Here is a 13311-nt window from a genome sequence, read left to right as displayed (position 1 = left end):
GTGTTGGAAGAGGGCTCCCATGCTTTTCCCTCTTGTTAAATTGTCATACGGAGAAGATACGTCTCTGGTTTTTGATGATGAAATCATCAAATCAAAAACTGGTGTCCAGCAGGGAGATCCGCTCGGACCCCTCTTATTTGCCCTGACAATTGATGATGTTGTGAGATCAATTGACGCACAACTAAATCTCTGGTATCTCGACGATGCCACAATTGGAGGATCATTCGAGGAAACATACAATTCTTTACGTCAAGCACTTCCCGCATTAAAACACTTGGGATTGGACATCAATATTAACAAATCAGAGTTAATAAATGTCTCATACTCAAACACCGACTTTCTCTCTATCAAGGAGTTTTTCAACGAACTGCTTCCCGGGATCCCGACTGTGCCAGTTGATAAACTATATTTCCTTGGATGTCCACTCAGTGAAGACGAACTCAGGAACCATCTACTTTCTAAAAATGAAGAATTGTCTCGCCTCGCAAAAAGATTGTCATGCCTCGACTCTCACACATCCTTCTTCCTGATGAGAAACAACATCGGACTACCCAAGCTTTTATACCTACTGCGAAGTTCACCCTGCCACGAACATTACGACAGTCTACTTTCGATAGACAAATCTCTCAAACAAACTGTTGAGTCACTAATCAACGTCCGCTTCGACGAACTCGGTTGGAAGCAATGTAAGCTTCCCTCTGGATTTGGGGGTGTCGGTCTAAGATCGGCGCTGGAGGTCGCGTACCCGGCATATCTTTCGTCTCTCTCAAGCTGCAACCATTTGACACGGCAAGTCCTTCGTCACACTATTGGACTTCGCTGGAATGAGTCATTTGATGAAGCTTGCCGGGATTGGAACGGGTCAGGACTCAAAATCCCCGAAGACACAACGAAACAAAGGAACTGGGATAACATTGTCTGCTCCAAAATTTCAGAAGGGCTTAAAAAAGAAGCAAATCAACATCGCCTTGCTTGCCTGGTGTCAGCCTCAAGTGGAGGGAGCGGAGCATGGCTTGGTGCAATCCCTTGCCCAAATCTCGGGACTTTTTTGGACGACGATTCTTTGAGGATTGGAATCGGACAAAGACTTGGACTAGACGTTTGCCAGGAGCACCGATGCCGCTGCGGGAAAACGGTCGATGCGAAGGGATTGCACCCGCTATCCTGCAGGAGATCCGCCGGAAGAGGACCACGTCACGCCGCTCTGAACGACGTGATCGTCAGAGCTCTGAAGGCTGCAGGCTTCCCAGCACAGCTTGAACCAGTGGGTCTCGATCGAGGTGATGGAAAGAGACCTGACGGGATGACTCTTTTCCCTTTCAACTCCGGACGATCTTTGGTCTGGGACGCAACTTGCGTCGATACTTACTCAAGCACGAATCTCCTTAAATCGGTTCAGACACCTGGAGCAGCTGCCTCAATCGCGGAAAACCTTAAAACCAAAAAATATTCCTTCCTCGGGGACCGCTACAGATTCACCCCTGTTGCGGCTGAGTCATCAGGAGCTGTTGGCCCAGCGACTGCCGAGTTCTTGCGCGAACTCGGAAGAATGCTCGCCACAAAGAAAAATGATCCTCGTGAAGGAGTATGGCTAAGACAAAGGATCGGAATAGCCATACTCCGAGGGAACTCGCTTTCCATACAGGCAGCGGGCTTCCTCAATTGATTTCTCAAATCAATCTCTTCTCTGAATTTATTTGATATACTTTATTTGATATCAACACTTCATTTATTACATAATTATTACATAATCTATTGATTCAAATTAATAAATAATCAAAATATTGTTTAGACATGAACATCTATTTGAGAAAAAGCGAATAAACATGCCCTAATTTAAATAAGCCTGTCGAAAAATTTTTTCAAAAACTTAACTTTCGACTACAAAGAAACCACAAAAAAAGAAACAATCAAAAATAAGGGTTATATATTCCTTTATGACAGACACTTACATCGACTTTCCCGTTTGAGTTCGGCAAGTCTCTGTTATGGGATGCGACGTGTTCAGACACTTTCTCGGAGCTCAACCTTCCTTCTTCAGCTGTCGAGCCTGGCTCAGTCTCTCGCCAAAACCGAGAAGATGAAGATTGGAAAGTACAAGGAGCTCTCTGAACGGTATCTGTTCACTCCCATCGCCGTCGAGACTTCCGGCGTCATCGGCGAAAAGTCTCTTTCCTTTCTAAAAAAGCTTGGCCGCATGATCTCCATAAACGGGGAGACCCACGCGAGTCCAAGTGGCTTTTCGAAAGGATTTCCTTGGCCATAGTACGTGGAAACTGTGTTTCCATTTACGATGCCGGAATTTAGTTAGTTAATAACTATTTGTCAATTTATAGATTTTTTGATTGAAAAAAAAAAAAAAGAAAAAAAAAAGACACTTACATTATTTTACCTTGTTAAATAATGGAATAATTAATCTCAAGGTTTCCGTTTAACAAGGACGGTCAACTAACTACAAGGTCGCGGAAATTTTCCAGGTTTTTAACCTTCTGATAAAATAAAGTCAAAATCTCATCTCTGGTTAAGCAATCGGTAGTACTCTGATAAACTGCATATTTTTACATCAATTTTAATTTTTTTAAACATACAATTCTAATTTTTCTATAAATATGGACTTTTATTTACAATATTTAAACTATAGTAAATGATGCACATTTTATTGTTTAAACATGTCGACGTTGCGAATGTAGTTTTAAAATCTCTTACCAATCAGTCTAATATCTGGAAACGTCGACGGTTTATTTGAACGACTTTTTAGCCGAATTGAAACAATTCAAAAAAAGGCAGGCAATTTTGACGTTTTATTTGCCTAATTTATCATAGCTACTTTTCTGCGTGGGCGACTTTTTTGCCACAGAATACAATTGGAGTGGATTTGATCCTTCCCAAAGTATCACTCCCATTTATATAATCCAGTCAACATCCCAACATATATTTTCACTCCCCAGACACCGACTGACCACAACAATTACCCCAAAATTAAATTTATCAGTATAAATACACAAATCACAAACCCAGGTGACTCTGAGTTACTCGAACTACCCAACGGATTGGTGGTGGCCTACCAAGGAATGTCCCCAGTCGACATCCCCTCAGTCGACGTGGACATTTTCCTCTCCCTTGACTGGCCAGATAAGACAGGGACCACTCCTAGCCTTGTCAGACCAAGATATCACTTCACATCCTCCAAACCAGTCTTCTACGAACAATCCCCATTCAGATGGACCAATAAAAATGGGAAAGAAATTGTTTCTCGTTTTATTTCTATCGCTAATGTGGGTAATGTGGACAATAAAGTAGTTTTCTGTCTAATTTCCAGTGGCTGTATGCTTTTTCTCTAAAACCCACGAAATACTGCACTTTTGAGGAGTTGAAGGCACCTAATATTAGATGTGTGGATAACCCTTACGTTGAGACATCCAATCAGTCCTTCAAAAGGGAGGAAACACAGTTCTTCTTTGACAAAACTGAGAAAAGACAGCAAAAAATGGTCTACGATAACCAAAAACGATTCAAATCGGAAAGTTCTGAATGTTGGTTTTGTCTTGGCTCTTCAGATGTGGAAAAAAGTCTGATTATTAGTGTTTCCGAACATGTAGTCGGTCTATTTATTCGTGTAGTCTTATTTGGCATTGGCGAAGGGGGGGATCGACAGTCAGCACGTGCTTATAATCCCAATAAACCACGTGCAGTCTTGTGTGTGTCTGGATGACTCAGTTAGACAGGATATGGAGTGGTATTTCTTTATTTTTTCATTTCTAGTTATAAAAAAGCTCTTCGTGATATTTATTTGAAGTTTTCTCGTGTTTATGTTGTTTTTGAACGGAATTTCAAAAGTCGGCACGCCCAACTGCAAGTTTGATTTATTTTTTGTATTTTTAGGTTGTGAGTGTTCCAATTGACTGTGCAGACAAAGTGGAGGACTGTTTGTATGCCCACGCCCGTTCTCTGGGTCTGAAGGTCTCTAAAATGTCTTCGGAGACCCCCCTGAATCAGGTCGGGGTCATTTTTTAGTTATGTAGATGGTGGGTGTCGGACAGACGTATTTCTGGATGGAAGTGGACGGGAGAGGAGGGTATTTTATATCACTGGCCAACAGTAAGAGTTTTCCTGTCAATTTTGGGAGGTTGTTTGTTTTGGGTGAGTGGATAGGCAGGTGGTGTGTGAGGTGATGGAATGTGGGGAACGGGCAGATTGGAGGGGCTGTATTCTCTCAGAGGAGGATGAAAAAGTGGACACTGATGAATTTAAAAAATTGTTTGTTTTACATGATTTTACTGAATAATTGTTTTTGATTTAATTAATTTTTAATTATTTATTTGAATTGATTGTTTAGTCTTGTGGTTAGGATATGTCCTCTCAAGAATATGATTACTGTTATGATATATTAAAGTTGTCGGTTCTAAGAATATGTGAAACGTGTGGATTCAAGTCCGTAAATTCCCGCCCCCTCAATGTCATGGCCGACCTGCTGGAATCCTTCATCTACACGATTGGGACCAATCTCGTCCAAACAGACCCCAAAACAGAAGATCCAGACTTTTTAGAGCGACTTTTTGAAGGCACAGACTTGAATCTGTCAGACGATTTTAACGTGGTTAACCCAAAACCACTCGACAGGATAAATTTTCCTTTCAAAAGCGCGGGAACTGAATATTGCCACGAGACTGAACTCGATTTAAAAATTAAAGGCAAAAATATAACAATAAATATTTTTAGAAATGAAAATAGAAAACTCAACCAAAACACAAAAATCACCCCCAGTCCCCGAATGTCCCATCCACGTGATTCCCGACCCTCCCCAAATTAATATTCCCGCCAAAAAACATATAAATTGTGACAAATTTAAACATGTGACCGGATTGACTGAACCATTTGAATTCACGGTGGATTTACGTTCATTTGACGTGCCCGCGGTATATAACCCAATCGAGTTCAAACACGAGTTGGTGGAGGAACCCATCAAGGACTGTCCTCTCGACATTGAGGCCTTCTTGTCCCCTCAAAATATTGTCAAGCCCACTTCCAAACCCTCGAAGGTTGTCGATGTCTTTTATTTTTAGTCCCGCAAGTCTCTGAGGGGGACAAAGAGGGCAGTCGAGGACATCATCACTACGCCGAATAAAAAAAATCCTTGTGAAGTAAGAATTAAATTAAGTAGTCTTTCTCAAATGGAGATTTCACCTCAAGTTAGTTGTTGGTTGAATTGTAGGTTGCTCCTTTTTTGCCTAAGAAAGTGTGTGTTGTGTTTGGCTCTGACAGTTTTAGTCGTGAATTGGAGGAGACTCCGTTGCTTATTCGGGTGCCTGCGTAATACATTTGTGTCACAATAGGGGACTTGTGGAGTCTCCTGTTCAGTCAGAAGGCATGGTGATATGTCCTAAATGTTCGAAAGTTGAGGGAAAGATGGAGATGATTGGGTGTGATAGTTGTCCTGACTGGTATCACTGGAAGTGTGTGGGAATCACATCTCTGCCTGACTCTGGATTGGGCTATTTTTGTCCCAACTGCTCTACTAAGGTGGCTGGCACGTTTCATGAGTTTGGGTTGCTGCTTCCATCTTTGTGATATTTAATACATTTTATAGTGTATTGGTAGACTAATTAGGCTATTAGGCTCGAACATAACATTTTGATTGGGCTATGTATGACTTTTTTAATATATCATTTATAAAATTGTAATTTTGTAGCTTTTTGATTTCAGTTTTTGTAATGTGGTTGATTTCATAATTGGTTGTTTTTTGAGTCAAATTTGTTTTGGCGACCATTGTATTCGATTTAATATATTTGTATTGTGATAGGCATTTTTAGTCGATTTCAAAATTTCAATGTGAGAAAATTGACTGAATAGTTCTTTTTCCTATTCATGCATATTATTTACGACGATATTTATTCTCCAATGAACTTATATTAAAATTTCCATTTTGATACAAAATTATTTTTGTCGAAATTAACAAGAGAACTTTTTTCTTGAGTTCTTCATTCTCAACCTCAATGATGAGAGAATCAGAGTTATTGTTTTGGAAGTAAACATAGAACTTTTCAAACAAACTTTTATTGAGTAAAAAATTCATAGTTATTTTTAATTTTGTTTTCGTAATTTGTAGTATTTTGTTACATCAACTTCATTTTTATAGGGGATAATTTGTCCTTGTGTCGGCTTGTATGGTCTCTAAGGTCTTTCCCAATACTAGTGCAAATTAGCTCCCAACCCAAAGTTAGAATTATCATTGTATCTTGATGGGAAAATATTTTTGTCATCTATGAAGAGAAGATGGTTGTTGTATATTTAATAAAATCATGATTTTGGTTAACATCATAACTGTTGGGTATTTTGCGTTCAGAATTCTACTGAGGGGGTCTATTATAAGTGCAAACAAGGAATCGTCCTGGGGTATGTATCTTTCTATTTGATCTCTCCTATCACGTCCTGGTTCAGGATTAGCTCCATTTTGCGACAAGGTTCTTCCAAAAATGTTTTATCTAGTGAAGAAGTCCAGAGTTTTCAAGTCCTGATATCAAGGTGAATGAATCAAAAGCTTTCTTCCACAAAGTGGTCATGAATTAAAGTTATTATTTTTAGAAAGTTGAATACCCCGTTGCATTCACTAACTCTCCAGTTTAGGGGTTGTTTGTTCACATCGAGGATTTTTTTTGCTAGTGTCTGCAAATGTGCCTTCTGCCACGATAACTCTTTTCTTAATTGGCCCTGTACTACCATCCCTTCCGTGTTTGCGACATATTTTTTCTCAATAAAAAACGCATTCAGTTTGTTAAACATCAGCTTTTAACGTATTTAATTATTTTTTGGTTTATTGAATTGTTATTGTTTTTGGAAAGTAAATATAAGACTCATCAAATGAACTTTATTTATATATTCTAAAAGTCAAACAATAATAAATTAATAGTTAATCAGAAAATAAGAAGATCTCACTCCAGCTCGCTGATATCCACTCTCCTTCTCTTGGAAGAAGAGCCTACTTCCAGCTGCCTCTTACTCTCCATTACCACATCTGATTTAACCATTACATCTTCATTAGCATTCATTGGGTCGTCTTCATTTTTGCATGCCATTTCCACATACCGGTTGGAAGCAGAAGCGTATTCTTCACCAGATACCTTCATTTCGTGCTTGTGTTCGATCATCATACTCTCGAGCGTTCTTTTCAGTACAACGGATTGGATGTACACCCCTCGACAAAAAATTTGGTTATTTAATCTTTCCTGCTTTTTTTCATTTAAAAACGAATAAATTCATACTTTAAGATCCTTTAGATCTTCTAAAATAATATTTATTTTGTATTTATAATTAAAATAGATTTAAATTTTAATATTGCAAGAAATTTAAAGCATGTCGGCAATTAGGTTAGTGACAAAAATTGGTTATAAAATTTAAACCGTCAAATTATGCTAGTATTTAGAGATTGATCTTAATAAAAAATATTTTTAGATATAATACTCTCGATTCGTTTATGAAAGGGAAAATAATTGCGCTATACGACTTAAATATGTCATATATTAAAATTTCTAAAGAAACCGGTGTTCCATATTCAACAGTCGTAAATTTTATCAAGAAATACAATAAAACTGGATCATATGACCGCCAACATGGTTTTGGAAGACTATCAATTTTGAATAATGTGCAAATTAATCATTTGGTACGCACATCAGAGGAAAATTCATCTTTAACTGCTTCTGAACTCTCTAATGAAATAGAAAAGTTTTCTGGAACACGTGTCTCGTCTCGAACCATAATACGAAATTTAAATAAAAATGGAATTTTCGGAAGAATTGCAAAGAAAAAACCACTTCTAACAAAAAACACATGGTTTCCAGATTCCAAAAATTTCTTCAAATTTCAGACCATGATTTTAGATCAATAATCTTTTCTGCTGAATGTATTTTTGAATTATTACCGATCCAAAAAAGAAAAATTGTGTATAGAAAAAAATTTGAAATGAATAAATTCGAAAATATTACTCCAACTGTCAAATTTGGAAAAGGTAAATTATGATGTAATAAAAAATTAGGGAAAGTCATGGTGTGGGGTTGTTTTTCCTATCATGGGGTAGGCGATTTGGTATTTATAGACAAAACGCTTAATTCTGCAAAATATCAATCTATTTTGACCAATAATTTGCCATTTTCTGTACAAAAAATGGGGATTGTTGACTATATTTTTCAACAAGACAACGCTCCCTGCCATACATCAAAAATGATTATTCAATATTTTCGCGAAAAAAATATTAAAAAATTAAAATGGCCTTCGCAATCTCCGGATTTAAATCCGATAGAGCATTTGTGGGCTTATATGAAGGTTCAAATTAGGCAAAGAAAAAATGAGAACATTCAGGCACTGAAGGAAAATCTATTAGATATTTGAAATTCTATTCCATCAAAAACACTTGAAAAATTAGTTGAGTCAATGAAAAAAAGGTGTTGGGAGATCTATTCGGCAAAAGGAGGTTATTCTACATATTAATCTCACAATAACCAAATTTTATGCCAATGAAAGTCGTTGTTTTTTCCAAATTTCTTAGACAAAATTTCAAAATTTAAATAATTAAATTAATTTTTATCAATTTTATCAGATTTTAAAATATATCTGAAGAAAAAATTAAATCATTCTTTGTATGAATGAAGTAAGTTGAAGATTCACCAATATTTATGTCGAGGGGTGTATGTCCTCATTCCTGCTTCAATAGATAGTTTCTTCAACTTTATTTATATAATATAAATTATATTTAATACAGTTAGTGAAATATTTTTAATTGACATACCAATTATGTATATAAAATTACATTTTTGTTTTATTTGATGTGCGATAATTCAAATTCGATTACATTATCTGATTTAGCGGACTTTCCTTCATCAGTGTACGTGACCAACCTGCCCCAATCAATCTTTGAGGATGAGTCCACAAGAGTTTCCTTATTTGCTTTTGATCATGTAGATCGAATTTGAAAGAGTATTTGTATTTATCGATAATAATGTCAAATTCCAATATTTTCCTTTTTTGAAAAGAGTTCTCGTTTCTTTCACCTTTCCGGAAGCGGCTGTTTATGTCCGTCTTTCCCTTGAAGGAGCATTGTTTGGGAAAGACAAACTGAAATGTATTTTTGCCGACTTTAAAGACTGCGAAACTCAACTCTCAGTTCCAACAATGGAGAAATTGTTTCTCATATCTCCGCCTTGTTCTCCTCCCCCCGAATGGCAGTCCATATCCGAATCTCCCCCAGAAATAAACTACGATTTAGTAATTGATCGACTTCTTGAGGCCACTAATGTCGATACATTCGAACTCCATCCAGCCCGAAATGGTCACCCAGCCATTATTCTCCATCCCGCTCCCTCTGAGGAATCACATGTCGGGATGTCCTTTCCTAAGACGAGAAGACCAGAATTAAAATAATTATTTAACTCTTAAAACACTGTTTTATTAATTAAATTTTTCAAATCATTCTCTTTATTGATCTAATCGAATTTTTGTTCGATTACTTTACACTGATCAATATGCTATTTACTCTAATACTTTAAATATTATAAAAAAGTATTCACATTGCCCAGTTAGATCAGCGGTTCTGAATCTTTTTTAGATTAGGGACCACTTTTGTACTATAAAATTTTGTGGGGAACACTTTAAATTAAATAATTTTTTGTTACTTGGCCTTGTCAGATGCAGGTTTAGACATGTTCGACTATTTATTATATAAAAATAACATGAAAATTATCAAAATAACAGACAATTTAGCAGTCCGTCTTTCCCTTAACAATTTCCATTAATAAAAAAAATTTAGCAGTAATTGTTTACATGGATAGTAATTGTTTACATAGTTAGAAAAAATAGCAGTAATTCAGTGAGATTTCTGATCTTGTTTGTTCAGAATAATTTTTTAACCTACAAATAAGAAGTAATTATTAATGAGAATACCAAAAATCCAATAATGAAGTACATTTGAAAATAATCTGAACAGACTGATTACATTGAAGTTCAATCAAGCTCTGCTGAAAATTGAGTTCCTGATATTCTTTAAATGAGGTCAAGTTTGAATTGGATCTTCAACGAAAAACTAATCATCATATTTTGTCTTGAAATTTTCCAGACTTTTGATTATCAGACTTTAGTTAGTTAGTTATGTTACCCCGGCTTCACTAACACGTAGGAAGCCGGCTGCAATCAGGTAGCGAGACGCGAAGATCGGGCGCTCCCAGAGATCTCGAATCCCAATAGGCGGAGACAAGTGAGGCGGTCCAGGACAGGGGAAGAGGTCTTCAGGGGTGAAGGAGCGGCATGTTTCGAAAATGAGTGGATGATGTCCCGAGCGAATCTGAGCAAGCTGGACACGGAGATATCTGCCGAGTGATTTCTCTGAGGAGTGGACCGGCGGGGGGGGGGAGAGTTGAGAAGTTTGTTGTTTTTAAGCATTCTGATAGCACGGGAGGAGATGTAGTCATGGATTAGTTTATTCGCAGTTTTCCCATTGTTGGTTGAGAGAATTTTTGAAAGACATCTACATTAATCGGCCAGAGTAGAAATGATGTGTCTTTTGTTTTCTGGAATAGAGATTTTGGTACTTGGATGAGAAAAGTCTTGCATTTCCTGTAGGAATTGGAGTCCTCTCATCGTTAAATGGTCTTCGACCGGAAGGATACAAGATTCCCAATGAAGATGATCGATGGGAGTGGATGCAGGGCAGCCAGTTATTGTGCGTAGGCCTGAGTTTTGGATTCTTTGGAGTTTTTGGATTATCAGACTTTGAAGGAAATTATCAGGTGGATTGTGTCCGAGATGATATTCAAGCATTGGGAACATTGATGTTATTCTTTTTTTAATTTTATTATCAATAGTAACAACTTTTTCTTAAAAGCCATTATTATTTGATTAACTTCCACTATTGATATATAAATACCTTCTAATAAATTGATTAAAATTTCGTTTTTTGACTTTAAAATATTCATGTAAGTAACAATTTTCTGGGTGTACATACTCTTTGTGACTCCTAAGTTGTGAAGGTTTCAGTGAATTGTTTCCCAAAATTATATGACAAATCATGCCTGTATTTTATCATTTGAGGCAATGAATTTAGTAAATCCAAATTGAACATAGGAATCGGACCAAAGACAAAAATTCTTTTTAACCAATGATAAACCACGCTAAGAAAATCAGGTTAATTTTAATGTTTTTAAGTTATTTTATATATTTTCTGGGGACCACGGTTGAGAACCGTTGAGTTAGATGTTATAAAATCAGTTTAAAGTCTCGGTTGTCCTAAAATATTGCCTAGTTACAATCGAATTTTATTTAATAAAATTAGAATTAATAATTTCTAAATGAGCATTATCAGTAACTTCGATCAGTCCAGCAATATTTCGATACATTTCAGGCTCGACTACAAGTTCCTGCAAAAATGAATAAAGCACATACAATGTCCCTCAACCCCGTCTCCCTCAAATGATCATCCACCAATCTACTCGCATATCCCAATACAGCCTGAACGAGCTGATCATCTACAAATAAAAAAAGAGACTACCATTTGGACAAACGACTCTTATCACCATTCCGACCCTCTCAATAGGAATTAAATTCATTTCCTTTATTTTCCGTATTACTTGGACTGCCTGTTGTTTGGCGGTGATGTTCGGATTGACGGAAAAATGGAGTTTCGAGGTCATTATCTTCTCGATCGTGGAAACGGGGTACGGGGTGAGGGTCTCGGGATTGTAGCACTTTTCGCTCACCACTGTGGCCACAGCACGGAAGGTTGACTGATTTTTGTTGAGTCTCTCCTTTTCGTTGTCGTTGAAATCACCGGAGGCGAGGATCTGTGGTTGGTTGGAGGTGGTACTTGTTTGCATATTTCGAGTTCCTTCAGGTCCCCGAATGCCTTCTTCAAATCATCCTTTTTGGCAACTTCTCCTTTCGAAACGTTTGTAAATATCATTGTTGTTTGAAGAACGTTATTTATATCTTTCTCGCTATAATTTTTATTTTATAAATTACATTTTGTCTCTCCAAGCGTTCACTTTGTTAGGAAAACATGCAATTTCGAATCTTTTTCCACATTTTTTTATTTTAATTACTGCAACGTTAGTTAGGCGCTTTTGATTGGTGGGGGTATATATTGGCATACAAGAATAGAAAGTTATAAACACGCATTTTATTGATTTGAATTTTTAAAAATAAATATACACTAATTTAATTTTTAAATCCATAATTAGAGTTTTCTTTTCAAAAATAAGATCAACAAGCCAAACTTATACTAGACATGAATCACGTGAATAATAATGTACCAAATAAAAGTAAACGCAAAATCTATACAACACGAGAAAAAATGAAGGAATCAAATAAATGGGCTATTAAACACATGTTATTTATCAAGAAGTTTTGCCAGCTTATCCTCAAAAAAGTTTACTGATTTTACCCCTTCCACTAAGGCCTGCAATATTAAGGGATAATTTACTTTTTGTTTCTTTAAATTATCAATCAAACTGATTTGCTTGGTGTAGGCCTGTAGGATTTCCTTCTGCTGTTTTTTTAAAATTTTATTTTCTGCCTCAACATTGGCCAAATGTTGCTTATGTTCAGTTGATAAGTCCTTTTCAGTTTTAGAGATATTAAACCTTGGAAGCAAAACGTGATTTCTCAAGTTGTTCCTTGCACTTTTCTAACTCTTCTGCCATTCTGTTAAATCGTATTTGTAGGGTCTTGAAGTTGGAATTCTGAGTACGACCATCCAGCTGACTTGTCTCCAAGTCCTATTTTTATTTACAAAAATCATTCTTTTGATGTCGTGGATAACTGAGATTGGAGTTTTTCGATATTTGTCTTTGACTGTTCTGCTAAATTTTTGTATTTTGTAAGTTGTTGTTGATAGCATGCCGACTGTTTTTTTATTCGCTCGTTTTCATCGTTCAGTTTTTTGATTTGATTAATTGCTATTTTTGATTCTTCTTCCTGTTACTAAACAATAAAAGAGATGACCTTGTGGGCCATATCTCCGACCATTTTTTCGATTTCTTCATGGAGGGCGCAAACTTTGGCTTTGAGAAGTCGAATTTGAGCATCTTTGGACTAATCAGAATTTATTAACTAAACTGTCAATTTGAGAACTTTCAGGCTGACGAGTGTCTTGCTCGATATTTGAGAGAATTTTTTCAAATGTAAAATCCTGGTCTTGATTTGTGTCACTGTGACTAAATAAATATTTTTAATACATTTCTGTCCGATAATCTGACAAGGAGGGAACCTGAAGATGATAAATTTTTATTAGTTTACCAAGAAAGCATCTTCGCTTCTAAAATAAACAATTTT

At 36.5% G+C, this 13311-nt stretch overlaps 1 protein-coding gene across 1 annotated transcript; it reads right to left on the bottom strand.

The window, feature by feature from the left end:
* Positions 1–11455: 11455 nt before the first annotated feature.
* On the bottom strand, positions 11456–12128 carry LOC115229740 (ribosome maturation protein SBDS-like). The gene is given in 3 exon segments (XM_029800046.2): positions 11456–11841; positions 11877–11998; positions 12000–12128. Coding segments are annotated over 3 exon segments (585 nt in total). The 3' UTR covers positions 11456–11507.
* Between the last annotated feature and the right edge of the window lie 1183 nt (positions 12129–13311).

This window comes from Octopus sinensis, unplaced genomic scaffold (assembly GCF_006345805.1).
Source record: "Octopus sinensis unplaced genomic scaffold, ASM634580v1 Contig13644, whole genome shotgun sequence".
NCBI classification, from domain to species: Eukaryota; Metazoa; Mollusca; class Cephalopoda; order Octopoda; family Octopodidae; genus Octopus; species Octopus sinensis.
This window is presented reverse-complemented; position numbering and strand designations above follow the sequence as displayed.